The following is a 19887-nucleotide window of genomic DNA, read 5'->3' as shown; positions in this document are numbered from 1 at the left end:
CCTTTCTGAAGCTGCTTTTTCTACAGAAAATCTGTTCAGATATCTTACATTAAAGGCTTTTAAAAATTACTCCAAACATTATAGAATACATATACCATGCTGTAAACAGACTAGGCATTTGCAATTTGAATTTTAAAAGCTTCTTACACCTCATTTTGAAACATAAAATAAATGAAAATCTCTTACGTATACGGTAAAAAAGTGAGAACACTGAATAACATTAACTGAGAGTTCTTTTGAAACAGCAATTCCAGATGATTACTTGTTTGCCAGATCCCTGCAACTCTTTGGATAAATATTAACAGTATGCTAGCACTTCTCACACACACGCAATGAAATGTATATGCAAGGAGCTGCAATGCTTACAGTGTAGGAGCTTGCAGTACAGGAGACCTAACTTCACAGCTTTTAGCAAACATAACTCATCACATCTTATTATTCCTCTTAAAGGTAGAAGCCTTTCTATGTGATGTATTGACCTTTGTTCTCAGATTACAGGGATGCTCTTTTTATTATCTGGAAGGTACACACACTTCAAAAAGAAAAGGAAAAAACAAAACAAAACAAATCAAAACAAGCTTGATGTGTCACTGGAGACAAAAGATTGCTGTGACAGACATTATGATTATCTGCCAGAGTAGAACATTTATAAGGTGAAAGAGTAGCTTCCTGAATCTCCAAAAACATAAAAGAAGAAAACCTCCTGTATTTCTTGTTACAGTTCTTCAGCTCAGAAAACAGTGCTGCTCTAGAGAAAATGTTCAGTTCTGAATACTGATTATAGTTAAATCGGACTGGCATTTATTCCAGTGGAGCTGAGTACAGTTTGGGGGTATTTCTTCTTCCCTCCTCTGCCTTAAAAGGGAATGTGTAGTTGGGACTTAAAACTCTGTTCAGATTTTTCTACAAGTACAATTTCACAGTGCAATTCATTGCTGGAAAAGATAACAACACACTTGTTTTTAATTATTTATTGCTTTCTCAGGAAATTAAAAAAAAAAAAAAATAATCTGTGATTCTGTGAGAAGACGACTACCAAAAAAAAACAATCAAGTGGCAGACTTATTGGTCAAAATTAATCAATCACTAGTGTTAGACCTAAGGAAGAGACTCAGCTACAATAGGACCGGTGCGTGAAGCTGACTTTAAGGGACGCTGCCACTTGGGAAGGTCACAATATTGCTTCGTCAGGCTGTTTACTTGCTGAAAGATGTGGCTTTGTCCAGCTGAGTCCAGCTGCCAGATTTAGCATGCACACGTACACATGAAGCCCTTGTGAATCAAATAACCAAAAAATGTTATATTAACATTTTGAAGAGTTTTCGCTTTTTCCTCCTGAAGTAACAGAAGCTTGTAGTGACTTTACTCATTCATTTTGGTGACTTCTATCTACCTTCACAACCTTCAGTTGGTCTGAATGGAGAAGCCAGAACCACATCTACTGACCAGTAGTTTTAAAGCAGTTCACTTGTCCAGAAATAAGCCAGGACAGAATTCATAAGACAGAGGTCTCCTCCAGCACTACTGAGAGGACATGAGGAGCTTCTGAGCCTTGCCTGTTTTGCATGGCCCAGGTTTGATCTTTATCTATAAGATAAATATTTGGCATGAAATAATTAGGGAAGAAAAACACTATAATCTGTCCTCATCAAAATAACCTACAAGGATAGTTTAGTTAATCAATGCTTGATTGGCCCCAGGATGCAAATACTCAGGACTGGGAGATGGCAGGAGAAATACAGAACCTACAGACACACCAAGGTAATGCAGACAGGAATGCAATGCATAGTATAGTTTGGATTGGAAGTGATCTTCAAAGCTCAGCCACTCCAACCCCTGCCATGAACTGGGACATCTTCACCCAGCTCAGGTTGCTCAGAGCCTTGTCCATCCTGGCCTGGGATGTCTCCAGGGATGGGGCATCCACCACCTCTCTGGACAACCTGGGCCGGGGTTTCATGATGGGCATTGTAAAAAATTTCTTCCTCATGTCCAGCCTGAATCTGCCTCCTTTAGTTTGAAACCACCACCTCCTGTTCTATCACAACAGCCCCTGATAAATGGTCTGTCCACATGTCTCTTACAGGCCCCATTTAAGTATGGAAAGGCCGCGATAAGGTCTCACTGCAGCCTTCTCTTCTCCAGGCTGAACAACCACAACTCTCTCAGCCCGTCCTCCCAGCAGAGCTGTTCCAGTCCTTGGATCATTTTTGTGGCCTTCTCTGGACCTTTTCCAGCAGGTCCATGTCTTTCCTGTACTGCATCCTCATGGGCCTGGTTTCTGTACCTGGTTTCCATAGTGGACGATATATATCTATACACAAGACAGGTGAGAAATGTGTCATTCAGTGCCTTAGGGTAGGGTGGGGTAAAGAGTGAGCTTATCTCTCTGCTTGAAATTGTTGAAGTTTACCTGTTTGGCACTGACAAACAGACTCAGGACATTCATACATGAAGAGCCAGCAAGCACCTGGAATGGTAGGTCCAGAAATGTGTTTATTTGCAGAAAGCAAATAAGTTCTCACCGAGAAGACTATCTGTAACATCCTCCTGAAGGAACCAGGTGAGAACACATCTGGTGTCCAACAGACCCATGACTTTCACTCCTCCTTCTCTCTTCCCATGGCCTTTCGTTGTACCAGTGCTGGGGCTTGCCTGGTCCTGCCCTGAGTCATGCCAACAAGCTGTGCTACCAGAAACTAGCATGGCACAGAAATGCCGTTTTTTTATTGTTCTGCATAAAATCGTCACCGGTGCTGAAATTAGGGAAAAGTCAGTGGCAAAGTGCAATTAGAAGGGTTTGGCCATACTCTCAAATATCACATGGCATAGTTGCTCATCTTAGCTCATATTTAGCAGTAAGAAACTATGGAGACTTGGGAAGTTTCCTACAGACAAGACCCTTGTTTCACCACTGAGGTGGCCAAGAGGCTGTGACCCACAGGTCAGAGATGTATCTTTTACTACTCTATTTTTACTCACACTCATTATTTTAAATGCATATCAGTACGTAATTATTCAACTATACTGAAAGACATTGAGGCATGCTAGAATAATAACTTCTCTTGCTGTGTGAAGCAATAAAGGTGTAGTCTTAATATTAAGCCAGTATATATACTCAACCACACTTTACTCCAACTGATTTCAGGGTTCTTACTCAGAAGGTTGCTTTGGTTTTGTTTTTGTTTTTTTTCTAACAGATTTCACAAAAGAAGAGATACACCTCTGAGACTACATTCCCAAGTGTGTCCAGCATGGCTTCAATTACCATTTTTTGTTGATCTCTAGTTGGCCACTCTGAGTTTAATAATGGGCTGAACTACAAGACTCACATTTGAAGAAGACTTTGGGGTTAATGAAAACCACCATAAGAAGGAACTAGAGTGCAAATGTGCAAGTGGGTAATCGGAGTCTAAGTGTGCAACACTAGAAAACACAGTATTTCTTAAAGAAGTTTGTAAAATGACACATGCACCTGAACAAGGATACCAGGTTAAAGAGGGGCCTTTACAACAGGATGGGCTTGATCACACCCAGGAAAATGAAAGGTATTACTAGAGAGGTTGATCTTTATCCTGAAGGACAACCTATAAATGATGCATCATTTTGTATGAGGTCAGAAGTTAAGCCCTAAAAAAGGCATCAAAGAAATTAAACAAAAACATCATTAAAGAAATATATATAGGAAGTACCACAGAAGAGAACTACTAGGTCATTTTAGCTACTTCCAATGACAACAGCACACAATTTCCTCATCTACGCTCTACACTATTCACAGTATTTATCTAATCTTTCCTTAAAATTGTTCAAAGAAATGGACGTTCAGTGGTTTTGAAATAGTTCTGGAATAGTATCTGAAAGCACTCAGCTACCAGCTCTTCATCTTTAACCTAGAAAAGCCCTTGTAAGGCAGTCATGTGCAATTCCTCACACAAGTGAGGAATCTGACAAGTTACATAGACAATAGTATTTTCTCCGTCTCTATTTCAAAAGCCCAAACTGCAAAAGGTGTGAGTAAAAAAAAAAACAACAGTCTTAGACTACAGGCCACTGTCTGCAAACGTAATACTTAACTAGCAAAACAAACTGGCAAACAGATTAAAGCAGTATGGCCTATGGGATTGCAATAGAGAATAATAGAGAAGCCTGGATTAAAGGGGCTGGTTGTGTGCAATGATATCCAGCAGTGATAGAGGCTGTCATACATGAGGGAGAGACAGACTGAAAGATATAAATGTTAAAAGCAAAATAAAACAAAAGTCTTTTATTTTCTGTTTTTCACACTCAGGTGTAGAGTATATAAGTTCATACAGAACTATTTCCCATATTGGCTGTTGTAGCTTCAGTGTTGTAGAAACCTAAGACATGAGTAATCACATGGCAGAAATTACTGTTATTTGCGCGCTGCTGTCACAGCTCTCCATAATTATACAGGTTGACACAGCATCTTGACAATGATAGGAAAAAAGTAGTTTTTGTAGAAAATTTGTCAGCCTCCCTACATAGAAGCATGGCAAATAAAATTACTGCAGCTAAGAATTGGCAAACCAATCATCTCTTTTAGTTCTTTTTTTTTTTTGTCTCTGCAAAAGATACTATCATGGGAACGCTCAAAGACAAAGACATAAAAAAAACAGCCCTTTGTGTCTAAACTGTAGCTTTATCTTAGTGTACGACCACAATCCAGCTATGTATAAATGCCTTGTGTTGTTTAAAACTGAAAAAAATTAAGGAAAAAATAAGTTGCAAGGGGACTAGGACGGGAAGAAGAAGGTTATTTGCAGAACACTGAAAAAGCTCTGTATTAAAATAAAGAAAAATTGAACTCTCAGATTTAAATCCATAGTCTGAACCACTCAATAGTCAACTTGAACCCTTGTTGTCCATGCCCCGGATGAGCAAGCTCAACACCAGAGCATGACAGGGAAGACTGATTATTGGTTGAAATGTACAGAATTGCAGTGTGCTGATCAAGTATATTAAGCTGGTAAATTTCTCAATAGCTTTAACCAAGAGTCACCACTGATGCAGACACCGCGGGCTGGACAGGTTACACCTCCAGATCTCCGGGGTCACCACACCAAAACTCCCACCTCCTCCCATGAAGGACAACAGTGCCCAGCTCCCCTCCCTGTTCCATGGGTGGCCTCCAAGGTCACACATGACCCACAAAACTGAAGCAGCTGCTCATTTTTTTGCTTTTGACCTTCAGTTTTCCATTAGGATGTGCAAAGCTCCTGCCCAGGCTCCACGGAAGGAGAGCAGATCTTCTTAAGCCTGTTTATTCACCTGCTGCTCCTCCCTGCTGTCATCTGCATGCTTTAGTTTACTGCTTTAAATATTATGGTTAAAATCCTAACTCCTAAAACTGAAAATGTGATGTTCTGCTGCCACGAGTGGTGTAGTTAAGATACTCCAGGATTCTCCATTTGAATGGCATAGACGAGTGAATACTTCTGTATTTTCAAGCAACTTCGTCAAACTTATAGTCATAAAAAGCTTTTGCTACATGTTGCCCCTTATTAAAAAATCGGGGCGGGGGGGGTACTATTCAGAGTCTCAAAAAACAGCCTTAGACATTCACTGCTTTCATTGAATATAACAAATTTTGATTTGAAAAATAGAGATCTGGATCCTGAGTTCACGGAACAACCAAGTCTTATCTAACATTACCCAAACTTTTAGAAAGTAGCAGACCAGATGTGTGGCACATAAGTGAATGTAATTCTTCTGCACACTATCTCAAGTGTGGATATATCAACAATATAGTTTGCATGTATATAACCACTACATAATATGTAAAATTAAGTTGTTTTCATGTGTGTTTCATATGATAACGCATTCACTCACACACCCCATACTGTAATTATTATCTAGATTAGCTAGACACTTTGTTAGATAATCACGGTCTGTTTCATTTCTCAGCTTTTAAAACTTAAAACAGAAGAACACCCCCACCGTGATGAAAGGTAACACAGCTTGCCGATTAAAGAGGAAAAGTACCACACAAACAAACAGAAAAACCCTGTAAGTATATTCCCACAACAGCAAGACTGAAATTTGATAAAATCCCAGATCATGAAGACATGCACAAAATTCTGCACCTCCAAATCTCTGAGACACTTCAGCTGCTAGCTCAGGTCCTGCATTTGGTAATATCCAGCATACAGGTTCACAGATGGAGTTATTGTTTTTGAACAAGTCCACGCTCTGGTTCTGCAATACTAATGGCACAGAAGCTGCTTTACCCCCTACACACCATGTTGTTAGAAAATTATCCATACTCTTCTGTCACCACACAGAGTGAGCATCTCTCTCTCTAAGATAAGATCTTGCACAATCTAAGTTTCATATAAAGTCTAGATCCATAATCACTTATTCCTCAAGCTGATGTAACACACTGAATTTAGGCTGATGTTGGCTCTCCCCCTACTTCCTCCCTTTAAACGGAACATGTATGTAGGTCCTTCAATGTGAGACAACATCTTCCAGGGTTTTTAAATATGCAAATGTTAAGGTTCTTACAACCATTATTTGTGTTTGAGTCTTTTAACTCATCTTTTATTTTCTGGTGTACCATCTGACCAAGAAAAAGTAAACTCGTATTTTCACCATGAACCTTTTTTGAAAGTTGAAATAAATTAACACTGTTTTGATGTTCAGCCTGTATTCTTTCAAACTGAAGGTAGCTAAGCTTCAAGTATGCTACAAAGCCCAATATCACTTATTACAAGTGATGATTATAATGCTGATCATCCTCTTAAGTTTTCAGAAATACTCCTGGATCTGTGGCTTGCATAAGTTTTAATTGTGTAAAAACCTAAAAAAAAAAAAAATAATAGGAAGACAGTAACATGCTAGCATCTATGTGCCTCACTATAAATTTGAGAATACCTCAGATTTATTTCTGACTCTTTGCTGCCTCTCCAGATATCTTTGCTTAAGTTGAAGGGATATCAGGCTGTGAGTTTGTTACTGCTGCTGTATGGACATGTGCTGTATAAACAGCTAATTCAAGGCATAAAAATCAATCTCTGAACAAAAAGAGATTGTCTTTTGAAATAACTTCCGAAGTGGATAATTTCTTTGATTTTCAACTGGATGGTAATTGGAAAAATGTGTAGGAGGGAAGATAAGACAGTGCCCCTTTTCACTATTCTGTTGTCGATACACAACCTTGTATGAAGTATATCCTTTGAAAAAAAACATAAAGGATAATGACATAAAGGGCACTGAAAGTCGGGCACTTAAAAAACCCAACGAATACCACCAGAACCATTAATTCAAGTTATAACAATGCATGACTTGACATTAAATTCTGTCCTAGGCTGACCAAACACGTACGGGATGCAATAGTATATCTGCTACATGCTTTCTGGAGGCTATATGAACAGTCATGGAAAATCAATTTGAATACAAATGTAATTTGTTAAAAGAACAGTGAAAATCATTATGCAGGGTCACACCGTCAGCAGTTTGTTCAGAAGCAGATGCTGCCCAAAGATGCAAAGGCATTCGGTAAAACAGAAGAACCTTGGTCTTTAAAAGTGCCTATGATCTTTTCAGTCTTTTGGTATAGTTACATGAGAACAAAGCTACAGTTTACCTCTCTTGTTTTTCAGTGCTTTTATCCCTTGCAGCTCATTCCAGCTGCAGAAAGAGGCTTTATAGAAACTTCCAAGCCTCAGAAAGAGTGAAGGTTCCCACTTTAATGGAGAAGAATCAACATCTTTGAAACAGTTCCTTTAAAGTTCAAAAATACTTAGGCTCAGGCTCACAGGACACAGTCATAAAATAACAAACTAGATTTGCCTGGTTTTGGTAATGTAAATACCATTTTTAGGCAAACCATACACAAAAACTCAGCAACAAGCTAAGTGCAAAAGTGTGATATGGTTAAAGGGTAAGTTCACAATAAAGACAATGCAGAAGATCCTGTTGCACAGACATTTAAAACACAGACATAGAATATACTGCTAGGAACTTACAGTACCATTAGTGCAGCTGATCAGCTTACCCCATTCCATGAGGTAAACAGGGGGCTAAAACGGCCACCAGTTTTAATTTGTATTTTCCTTTAATTTGATCCCAATCTTCACTGACTATTATGAAAAGTATTGACTTATTTATTGTTAAAAAAGTACACAGTGGGACTCAGAAACCTATATTACATGTCTTGTAGCCTCGCTTTCAAATTTGACCAAGGAACAGCAACAACAGCAAATGTAAAACCTTAGAACTGTTTTGAAATATGCATAAAAGGACATTCCTTATTAAAAATGCATCTGCATCTTTCTTGCAAACTAAGGAGTAGAAGTCACTGCACCCTTGAAGCCTAATTTCATCATATACATGCATATAAACACATCTCTGGAGATCAGACTCTGTTACGGTGCATGAGATTGCAAATTTATCAGACTGGACACAAAGAAGAAAATTCATGTTTTCTCTAGGGATGACTATTTCATCATCATCATCAGCATCATCAGCATCATCTCTCAGTCTTTCTCCCCCTTCTCTTGCCATTTTTCTTTCAGAAAAAAAAAAAAAAAAAGAAAACCCAAACAACTTGCTGATAAACTACATATGTTTTCCAAATGCAAAAAGCAAGAGAGGTTTTTAAGATATGGTGAATGAATGGGATTTTGATCTCCGTCATTACTTTTCAGAGGTCCAGTAAAAAAACAGTTGGCATTTTCCTTTAATAGTAGACTTGAAATGCAGGTAATGAACTTAATGGTTGGTAATGACTTAACTTTGATCCGCAGTTGGAATTTACCCCAAAAGACAGGGAAGAACTGGACACTGCATAGATGACACTGCCATAGGTTTTCATTATACACCATTATCCAAATAGACTAATCAGCAAGTAATGTTCAAACAATGCACAAAAAAGTTTTGTACTGTTCAAAACCTGGTCTCTAAAGAGTTCCAGTTACTTAGAGTCATCATAACTTTGAGAGCAAAATTAACGCAGTATATCAGACCTGTCAAACAGCATTTTATTCTTGTTTCAGGAAAAAAAAAAAAAAAAAAAAAAAGACTGTATAATTTTCTTCTCTTTCATGTTGAAAGCCAAGGACAAACCTTTAACTGAGCTATTACAGCTTAAACAATCATTGAGTAAATGGATTTTTTTTTTCCTTTCTATTTCACTTTTACAAGAAATATCTATGAAGTTCTCTCTGTTCTGAACATGGCAAGACCATAGACTTGAATGAAAAAATGTTTCAGATGTGAGTTATCAGAAGTCCTACAGAAGCCCAATGCAAAGTATTTAAGACAAGTCCAGACTTTGTGGCAGATAGTATCTTTTGCTCAAAAGACTTCGGGCATAAACCACAGGTACAAGGACATATTGCATAAGCTATCACATGCTTGCTGCAACTGTGTGGATGTTACTGGATTTTGAGAATACACGGTGCTGAATAATTTAAGATCTAATAAAATATTCAATTTTACTGATACAATGGTTTCATTTGAAAATGAAAAACGTGAATAATGACGAGAACAGGTCCAAAAGTCAATGGAAACATTCTATTACTCATTAGGATAACAGTTCTACTAAGCTTCTGGAAGATACAACTAGGACCCGAGAGGTGCCCCCAGGCCGGCAGGGGGGACAGGAACAGCCCCGGCACAGGGGCACGTTTGGAGTTCGCAGAGGGCAAAAAGGCTCTGCCCGGGGGGGGGGTGAAAGCCCCCACAGGGGACGGGGATTTCGTGCTGCGGGGCGAGGGGGTGTTGGCGGTGCGGACCCACAGCTGTCCCGGGGGCTGAGCCCCTTCCCCGACGGCGCTGCGGCTGCCTCGGCGGGGAGGGAGCACCGGGACGGGCGGCAGGTGAACTCCCACCTTCCCCCCAGGGCAGCCCGGCCGCCCCCGGCCCCTTCGCCTGCACAAACGCTGCTGCTGTAGAATCGGTCTTCCCCCCCTCCCACTACATCACGACGTTCAGCAAGATGAGCGCCGGCAACTTTTTTAATGCGAGGAAGAAAAACCCATCTTGCCTGCGCTAAATGATTATTCTAAATAATAATAAAGAGAACTCCAAGAGCTCTAAAGTTATTTTTCTGGGGCAGGGTTGTACGTTTTTTTTCTTTTTTTTTTTTTTTTTTTTTTTTTTAAGGGGGCGGGTGGCATGAGACACAAGGAAGGCGCCGTTGGTGTTTTAGATGGAGATGCCCTAGTTAGAGGGAGGCAGGAAAAGGGTCGCCTGACAAGAGCCGTTCACCGCTGCCGAGATGTTAAAGCCCCCGAACGTGTTTGCAAACTGTTCAACGGTTTGCTGGAGCTGGATCTCTGGCTCTGAGCTAACAGCCTTCAGATTAAAATGAAGACCGCTGATTGGGGTGGGTGGGGGGGCAGAAAGAGATGTGGACAGCTCTGCGGATATTATTAAATCTTCTCAGCCGCTCATCTGGATTACATTTAAGCTCTCACGGCATTTCTTTCCCCTCTAATTAGGTGTAGTTTCAAAACAGAATGTGTCTGAGGATGGATCTTTCGTCGGCTTCTATTTAAAATGTAAAGATAAGTTGTTGGGGTTTTTTAATGAAAACAAAAAAGCAAGCCCAGACAGAGGCATCCAGCTGGGAGCCGCCCGCCGGTCGCGCCTCCCCTGTCCCCCGCGCACTTCGGCTCCGACTTTGTGAGAGCTCCCGCACGACCGCGACCCCCCGGTCCCCGCCGGTCCCCGTCTCCTCACCTCGGGCGAGGCGCGGCGCCACCAGGCTCCCGCAGAGCGCCAGCCAGGCCACCACCGCGCGGCTCATCCTCCTCTTCCTCCCGCGGCCGCGCCGCCTCTGCCGAAGGAAGGAGGCAGCGGGCGGCGGCGGCGCCTCCGCCCGGCGATGCGATGCGATGTGATGCGAAAGGTCCCTCCCGAAGCGGCGCGGGCCCCCGGCCGAGCGCAGCCCCCGCCGCAGCTCCCGCTGCCGCCGCCCTAGCAGCGGCGAGAAGGCTGCCCCGCCGCCCGCCGGCTCTGCGCGCCCGCCAGGTGCCGCCGCGCCTCCAGCATGGCCCGGCCGGCCGCCTCCGTGCGTCCCGCTGCCGCCGCCTCCTCCTCCTCCTCCTCCTCTTCCTCCTCCTCCTGCGCTCCGAGCGGCTCCTTCTGGGGGAGGCGCGGGCGGTGCTGCCCGACACACCCCGGCACCTGCTCCGCCCCCCGGGCCGCTCCGCGGCGTGGGATGCGGGGGTCGGCGCGGTGATGGTGATGGTGTGAAATGATGTACAACGCGGAGGGTGGGAGGGAGGAGGGCAGGGAGGCAGTCGCTGGCTTTTGCCAGCCTTTCCCCCGACACCCGCTCCCTGCCCTTCGGCCCCCTTGTCCCGTTTGCGGGGACCGCGGGTCACAGGAGCGGACTCAGGAATGCACCCCAAGCCAGCCTCTACCTTAGTATGCCGCGGTTTAGCCGTTGGCCCTGTAGCCCTCTTCTATTCGGGAATAGAATTAGCAGGCTGGCACGGTTCACAGAGGTAGTTTTGCCCTCCGCAAACTTTTATCTTGTAGGTGTTGCCTAAGCCTTGCACTTTGCTGAATGCTGCTTCAGCAGCCGATTTAAAATCCTTTTTGAACATCCAGATGGGGAACTTACACGAAATACTAATGTCCATTCTTCCACCTCCATCCCCAGGTAAGATGTCATCCTGCCCGTGACTGAAAGGCAATCACAGCAAGAACGAAAGACTTGGTGAAATTTCAGAAGTAGTCCAAGGTGGAGGTTGAGAAGGTCCAGTGTCAGTCTACTGCTCGCATTTTTTTTCCCCATCTGCAAATATACAGCTACTAGAGTGAAATAAGTACTAATTGCCCAGTGGGAGTCAAAAAGCTCTTCAGATATTTTACATCGGTAATTTGCATCCCCTCTACATGGCCTCGTAGTAAAAGAGCCTTTATTAATATTATATTAAATGTTAATGCAATTGCTGAGTGAGAAGAATGCACTTAATAGCATTAGGCTGTTGAGAAGCATTTCTATAGATACAACCTGAATGTCCGGGCTGGCTGCATGACAGCAAGGAGAGATATCATGAAATTAAAAGTGGAAACGACCCATTAAGCAGTCTAATCTGTGGCTACTTTGGCTAGCATCTCACCATAGTTTCCAGCATTTCATTTTACAAACCCTTTGTCTACTATTAAGTGCCTGTAAGTGGCAGAGTGACAGCACTTTCCTAAAGCTCTAGTTTTACATCTGAGCTTGGAATTAATCACGTTTTCCTCTGACATTGGAAGTGTTTTACTTTCATCACATTACATTGTCAGGAAATAATTAAAAGATTGAGGTGGGTTTCTTTTTTTTTTTTTTTTGCATTGGTTAAGCTATGAAATTACCAGAAGTAACATGCCCTGATAAAGACCATTTTACACCCAGAATCCCAGAGCATCTTCTGCTTACATACAAGGCACAAGTGCACACAAAAAGCACACTCTTCACTCATTGTGGAGGCTCAAATGTCTCTGGTGGCACTCAGTAAAATTATCCAGCAGGTTAGGACAGATAAAGAAAAAAAAATTCCCCTACACTAATGAAGCCCATGCTAGCAGAGAAGATAATTCACCACGGGCTTTATTCCAACGTATCTCTCTGGACATGCAGTAGCTGGTAGCATTCACTAAAACTTTCACTGTCTTCACTATGATGTGTGCTTGTGTAATTCAGCTGGCAGCACTTGCATGGGCTGCAGCCATGCCTTCGTTTTGCTGCACAGACATACTCTGCAACTGCATCACTACTTCTACCGTAACTTGGATTTTACACGTCAGTTTCCATGCCAGAGATCTCCCTGAAGAACTACCCTCTGGAAAGAAAATACTTCTATTTCTCCTTGAGTGTTGCTTTACTATCGACATAGAGATAGTGGAAATTTAGGAAGCCTTAACAAAGCTTCTGATATTAATGCATCATTTCTCCATGACGGTACTAATTTTACTGCTTATCTCTGTTTTACAACCAAGAATCCAGCTGTCATAATTACAAGGCAAGCTGCATTTTAGCTGCTGTGGCAACCCAGCATGCCTGCACCCCCAAGTGGCAGGCTTGCCTTTTTTTTATTTTTCTTAAGGGAATAATCCCATAATGCAGCACCTTTATTTCCCCAATTAGGATAAATCTAAAGGGCCTGACTACATTTGGTACTGGGAAGGCTTTTTCCACTGAGAGCCTGTGACTAGCAGCTGATTAAAATGACACAGAAATAGCTTCTTCAAAGCCAGACATTGTTTATTCAGCCAAAAGGGATGAAACAACAAAAGGCTTTTATGTTTCCTTCTTACCTAAAGTGCAATGCCTTTCTGTTTTCAGATTTTGAATAAGTTTTATTCAACAAGATCTGTCCCCCACTTCAGAGTAATCAGACTGTCTCTCCAGTTTTCTTCCAGCTCCTCTCTGCTGGGCTTCCCTTCAGGTGCTGCTTCCCCCTGCTTGGTCCCCTGTGTTTTGGGAAGGACCCTGACTGAGGGATGCTGTAGGAGCACCCAGCACCTTCCTTCTAGCCCAATTATTTTTCTTAGCACAGAGCAATGCAATACCCCGCTCTAGCTCGATGCTGTGAGAATGGTTCTGAGGTACAGGCTCTTCCTTCCTCCCAGCCTAAATGTAGTGACTATTTGCTTCTAGGTTTTCTTAAAACATATTTTCTGGTATATGTAAGCAAATCCTATTTACTGTGCTAGCCTTGAGTTTTACTGATGTCTCGCCCTGCTATGGTACTGTGGGACCACAATTCTTCAGTGCTTCATCATCAGGGGTTGTTGTGGTCACATCACATCACAGGGCTTATGGGCTACAGTGACCCATCCCTGGCCTGACCCTCTTGATGAAGTGGCTGATCTGGTGTCCTTCGTTGTCTTCTAAAGTTCAGAAATGGTGGATTTTTGCCACTTGTTTATAACTTTCTTGAAGCAACTGCCTCACTTGATGGTGGGAAGAACTGCCTTCTGACTCTGCTACGATTTACGAGTACTACAAGTATGTAAACATAATTTTCATACGGGAAACCCCAGGACTCAAGACATCTTGAAGGTTCTTGTTCCCTTATTTGTTTACATATCTGCAAATCCTTAATGACCTCCCAGCGGTGAAGGAACTTTACCTAAATATGAACGGGATGGGACTGGAATGGCACAAGTCATTGCAGCTCAAGCTGACATTCTCACCTTTTATATGTATTTTAATATTTATGTACTACATATAAATATTATATTTTTATGTTTGCATCTTGATTCTTAACTGTAACAGAAAATTCTTATTTCCATCATGTGTACTCATGATGTGCTTCATGTTCTCAAATTTAGTACTGAAATTGGCTCAAGAGCTCCCAGATCTTAATCCTGTCTTCCTTTTTCTGACATCCATTGCATGAACAGTAAACATAAAGACCCCTTTTCATTTTCCAAATTGTTTCCACACTTCATGATCATTTCTGCTTAATTTTAATTAAGTGCACTCTAATATCCAACTATTTATTTTATTTGTTTACTAATCACTTGGGGTCAAGAACTCTTTTGCATCCACTCTTTTTAACTTCTTCCATCTAAATGATCAACATTTTTCACTAGGACTTTCTGTCTAATGGGATTACCAGATAGGGAGTGTGGAAACTGTCTCCATCTGCAACACCCCATGCTTAGGCTAGAAAGCCCTGTTGATCTTCTGGAATGGAAGGGATAGAGCTGAGAGACAGGTCAACTGCTACGTTTTAAAGGGAAAACACAACATTTTTAGTTTCTCTGATGCTGAGCAAGAGTTATTCCACAAGTAGCAGTGTCCCCATCTTTTCCTTAATTTTGCTTTCATTAGCATCTTATTTTTAATCATCTTTTGTCTGCATTATTTCCTACGTTACCTCAAATGTTCAAATTAACCCTTTGAAGTCCTGTAGTGCACCAAATGGAAAAAAAAGGTGCTAATTGAAATGTAGGCAGCCATGTCATTTGTCACATTGCTCTTAGATAAAAAGCCATCAGTAAAGGAACAACAACAAAACAATGCACAAAATTAACAGATTTTTAGCATAAGAATTAGATGTTTAATGTTTATTAGTAATGTGTTTAATAGTAGTATGCTTAATGTTTAGTAGTAGTGACACAAAGTCTAATACTTGTTACACAAATGGTGAACCGAGTAACTCCAATCTGTGCTGCATAGTAAAAGAGTAGGAGCTTATCCTTACCATTCACAAACCTCTTGCCAATTTTAGAAGTCATCTAGTAAACGTAAATGTAACCTGTCAATTACCCTATAACACCTTTAGGGTATCTTGGATACCAGCTTCGTTTCAGAGATTAGCTGTATCACTGGTTCCCATCAAAGCACTGGACAGATTTGAGCCTTCTTAAAGTGAGAAATCAGGACAAGCTCAGAGCTCAAGGTGTACAGGCAGAGATTGTATTGCCACCTGAGTTACAATTAGGGCTATAAAAAGCCACTGCTGCACACAAGCAGTCGAACTTGCCATGTTCTCTAATCATACGTTCTTTGTTCATCATGGATTTGTCATACACCATTCACCATAACCGACTACTGTTATTCTGCAAGTCATCGGCGTGTATTTGCCTCAGAGAAAGGAAAAGATACTACATCTGTCAATCACCATCACAACATCACTGCTAGAATTATTCTTTTGGTTGACACTGACTCTGAAAAAGCAAACAATTCATTGTTTTATTCTCTTCTTGGTCAGACCCTGACTCCCCGCTTCTTGAACACGCAAGGTTTCCAGTTAAGTCAATGTAGGGTTTTGTTGCATAAAGCACAGAAGATCCTGCTTCCCTCAAGCCTCTCTGGTTCAAAAGAAGTGTCATGTAATGCTGCATCACAGAAAAGGGAGAGAAATGGCTGTGCAACACAGGAAACACTCAAACTCAGTACAAAAAACAACAACAACAACGAAAACAAAAAAAAAACACAAAACAAACAAAAAAACCCCCACAACTTTTACTTTCTCTCTTCCGTAACATGGATTATTTTCATTTTGTGTTTTCTTTGTTTTGTTTGTTTGTTTGTTTGTTTGTTTTTGTTTTACTTCATAGGAAAGAGGCAACAAAATCAGTGCCATGATTGGTTTTGATTTCCTTTCTTTTATCTGGGAAATAAGTCTTTACTATCTATAGAGGACAGATATTTAAGAATCCTGTGCAATGACTAAATATCTGCTTTAAAATTAATCCTTTGCCACCCATAATATGAACATGTAATGTGCTCGAGAACATAAAAGAGAAGGAGTGCATAGGCTAAGGTATGAGAGGAAACGCTGAAATGAAGTATTCCTACATTTTGTTCTGCATATCTTTTGAGCACCGTTGAAGCTGTGGAACTTGATACTAATTAATTTCAGTTGAAAGTTTTCCCTACCCACTAGTGGAAGGAAGAAAGTTATCAATTTGCATTTGCGGTAATGGTGAATGGTGGTTCTTTAGGCAGCAGTAAGACCTGTGTAGAGGCTGAGTGCTAACATACTTGTCCATCACCAACACGACATGGTTCCTCTACTTTCTACATAGGGAGGTCTGAGTTAAACATTAGTGTCTCTCCTCTGCTTTGCTGATGTTAAGATAACAAGACAATGATGCACCCCTGTGAAGTGTCACTCTCAGGAAACTGCACATACCCTGTTTCCCCAAAAATAAGACCTAGCCCAAAAATAAATCCTAACATGACTTTTCAGGATTTTTGAGGATGCTTGAAATATAAGCCCTACTCTAAAAATAGACCTTAGTTACAGTTCATTTAAAAAAAGTCAATTTAAATAGTGTGCAGGCAGCTATATATGTAAAAATGTAAGCATCTTTTTTGAGCAAAAGTTAATGTAAGACCCTGTGTTATTTTTAGGGAAACAGGATAGTTGGTCTTCTGATATGGGTACAAACTGGTTTTTGCTCAAGACCCTGCACCAAGAGGTAAAAATGCTCTGAGATTGCTGTTCTCTGGTGAGCACAAGTCCCAGAAGACTATGAGGTACCTTCAGTTCTTGAGAGGATGTGAGTCCAGGACACTGCTTTACTCCACACTTTGCCAATTGCATAAGTTTATAAAATGCTTTGGACTCGATAGTGGGAGGAGTCTTATTGGGATCTCAGATATTATGTTTCTGTGCCCTTCAGGGCCTGCATCCTGCTTCCAGCTGCAAACAAATGTACTTAAAGGAAATTGGTGAGTGGAAGAGAGACTATCTGACTGAACAGACTCCAGTTCCTTACAAAACCAGGTTAACACACCTTTCTTCTTTTAGTGTTTGTGTCTCTCTCTACTGCTGCGTGATTCCTATTCGCTCCACTTGTGCGCTGGCTCTTGCACTAATAAAGATTGTTCTGCCCTGCTTGTGTGTTGTCCCTTTATAGCAAAGTTAAATCAAGATTGTTAGTGGGAACATTAAGTCACTATCAAACACATGTATCATTCTAAACAGCTGTTTAGAGAAAAGAGAGCAATAGTTCTTTGAAATCTCTAGCAAGGTTTGCCTTTCCTCTCACCCCCCAATACTGGGACCTAGTAGCACTCTGAATCATTGCAGAAACATCCATAAAGTGTAACTCAGTGAGACAGGTCTGTAGAAGCTAGAAGGATTCATTCTCATGCAATATATGTTGCAGGCTTTGAAATCTGTGTTCCCTGGTGTTGCTACCACTTGATCAAATAAAGCTGAAGCTGAATTTGTACAAAACACACAAGGGCTGTGGTAGATGAAAGCTGATAGCATTCCAAATATAGCTTTTTAGAGGCAAATCTGAAGTTTCTACTTTAGAGTCTGTAATGACCGAGGTGTTGGTTTGGTTTCGTTTTGTTTTGTTCTGTTTTGCTTTGTTTTATTTTTTTCTTCAGTGCTACATAAATGCTGGAGTTGCAATTTTGCAAAGTTAAATGTGTTACCCCAAGGTCTGCATCCTACTGTTATTTATAATAGAATTCCAAGGACAATACCACGAGTGAACTTGGTGAAAGAGTTTATGTCAGATACCTACAAAGGATATTTTTCACCTTAGCCAGGTTATGTTTTAACCATTTAAGTTGTAAGTAGTTCTTGTAGTGTTTGAGGCTGCTTTTCCCTAAATGTGCTGTTGCAGATTGTTTCAATAAACAGAAATAATTTCTTCTTCTTCTTTTTTTTTTTTTTTTTTTTTTTTTTTTTTTTTATTCTGAGTGATAAGAAGAGATTTGGAATATAATTTTAAAAATTCTTTTGTCTTACTTTCAGCACTTATATTGCACAATTAGTTTTAACAGCTCATTCGCGCTGAATTTCAGAACCCAGGGGAAGAACCATTAAATCACAATAAAGTATTTAATGGAGTTGTGCCATCTGCATTTCAGAGACTAAACTGCAAACTGAGCCAAAGATCTTTGATGTCAAAAAAAAGAGAACATTATTGGAGCCAGGAGACTTTTTACACCTGGTCTCTCATGGTAGAATGCATTTCAAATCAACATTACATACACTTAATAGATTTCAATTATTGGTTTCGTGTGAAACAAGAAGACAAATAACCAAAACTTTTTCTTTCATCTTCTTATAGCTGCCAACCTACCAGGACTTTTTGTAAATCATTCAGGTTGGAATTTGAGAATGCGACAGATTTTAGGAATACTTTTATACCACTGCAGTGAACTGACAGAGCCATCTTTTCCTTGTCATATAAAATTATTTTAAAGTGTTCTTGGTTTTATGTGAGATTTTTTTTGTGCGTTTTTGTGTGTTTATTCATTTGTTTTATTTAATAGACCTAGGTATGTGTGTTAGAAATTGATATTGATCACACGCAAAAAAAAAAACCCAAAAACAAAACAAACAAAAAGACCCCAAAAGCCCAAAACAAACAAAAAAAAGTCAAGGAAGGGAGGTGTAGTAGTTCCAGTTAAATTTCTGAAAGGTAATGTTTTTCATGACTGGTGGAGCATATTTGTGCGTGTTGGAAAATCACCTAAAGGAAACACAAGAGCCTCTTTCTTTTCAGATTGTTAGCGGTACAGTGGCCAGAAAACTTGCCTGACACAAGATGCTGTGATTCCTACCCATACTCTGATCCAGGCAACACAGCTGCTTCATCTGACTTTCTGGTACATCAATTAAATATCTTGACTATTTTCTCCCCTTCAGGGACTCCACTTTTCCAATGAGTACTCTGGTTCTCATGATAATTTTGAGAAATCTTTTTTTTTTTTTTTTTTTTTTGTCTCATTTGATTTTATCTCTATTGATAGTCAAAACTTATTTTCCAGACAGCTGTTGCAGAGGTTGGGGTTGAGGTTGCACCGTATTTGAGGCTGCACTGTATTTGAGGCTGTGCCAAGGTGCAGCAACAACAGCCCCTTCCCTTGAGGATTCCCAGTTTAAGATTACAGCCAAAACCATGGAGCACAGGAGAGAAACAAAGTGAATGGCAAAAGAATAAGTAAATGAAAGTTTTATGACAAAATAAGATCTATCCTTGCCGTTATGTTTCTATTTGGGGTATTAATTGTATTGGATGTGAGTCTCAGGAAAAAAATAATTCAAAGATGACCTGGGTTGTCCAAATTGAAAGCTCCTTCAGCCCTATGTCTGACATCTGTATCCTCATGAAAACCACTTCAGGACTGTGCAGGTCCCAGAGCATCAGCAATGTCATTTCTTCTGAGTTCAAAATCAGGACACCTCTCCCTGGAGCAGGAGGTTGGTGTAGTACCATTTTACCCCACTATCAGTCAATTTTAATAATAGTAAAAGCAATAGCAATAGTAATATTTAATAATAATATTTCCTTTAACGAAAATAAAGAGAATCTCAGAAAGCAAGGATATACTTATATATAGGCATCTAGAACAAACAATGTTTATGACATGACTGGATGGGCACATTGAACATATTATTCAACAGAATTTATAATGCATTATGACTAAAAGTTTCT

At 40.6% G+C, this 19887-nt stretch overlaps 1 protein-coding gene across 2 annotated transcripts in view; it reads right to left on the bottom strand.

The window, feature by feature from the left end:
• Nucleotides 1-10965, bottom strand: part of EDIL3 (EGF like repeats and discoidin domains 3) — a 252572-nt gene extending 241607 nt beyond the window's left edge. Inside the window, exon 1 of one of the 2 annotated variants that reach the window (XM_082074857.1) lies at nucleotides 10708-10965. In XM_082074857.1, the coding sequence (XP_081930983.1) occupies nucleotides 10708-10774 (67 nt within the window). In that variant the 5' untranslated portion in view covers nucleotides 10775-10965. The remainder of the gene's footprint in view (nucleotides 1-10707) is intronic. The other variant, XM_082074856.1, reaches the window with a different exon arrangement.
• Nucleotides 10966-19887: the final 8922 nt, after the last annotated feature.

The sequence above is a fragment of the Streptopelia decaocto genome (genome assembly GCF_964273445.1).
Source record: "Streptopelia decaocto genome assembly, chromosome: Z".
Lineage (NCBI taxonomy): Eukaryota > Metazoa > Chordata > Aves > Columbiformes > Columbidae > Streptopelia > Streptopelia decaocto.
This window is presented reverse-complemented; position numbering and strand designations above follow the sequence as displayed.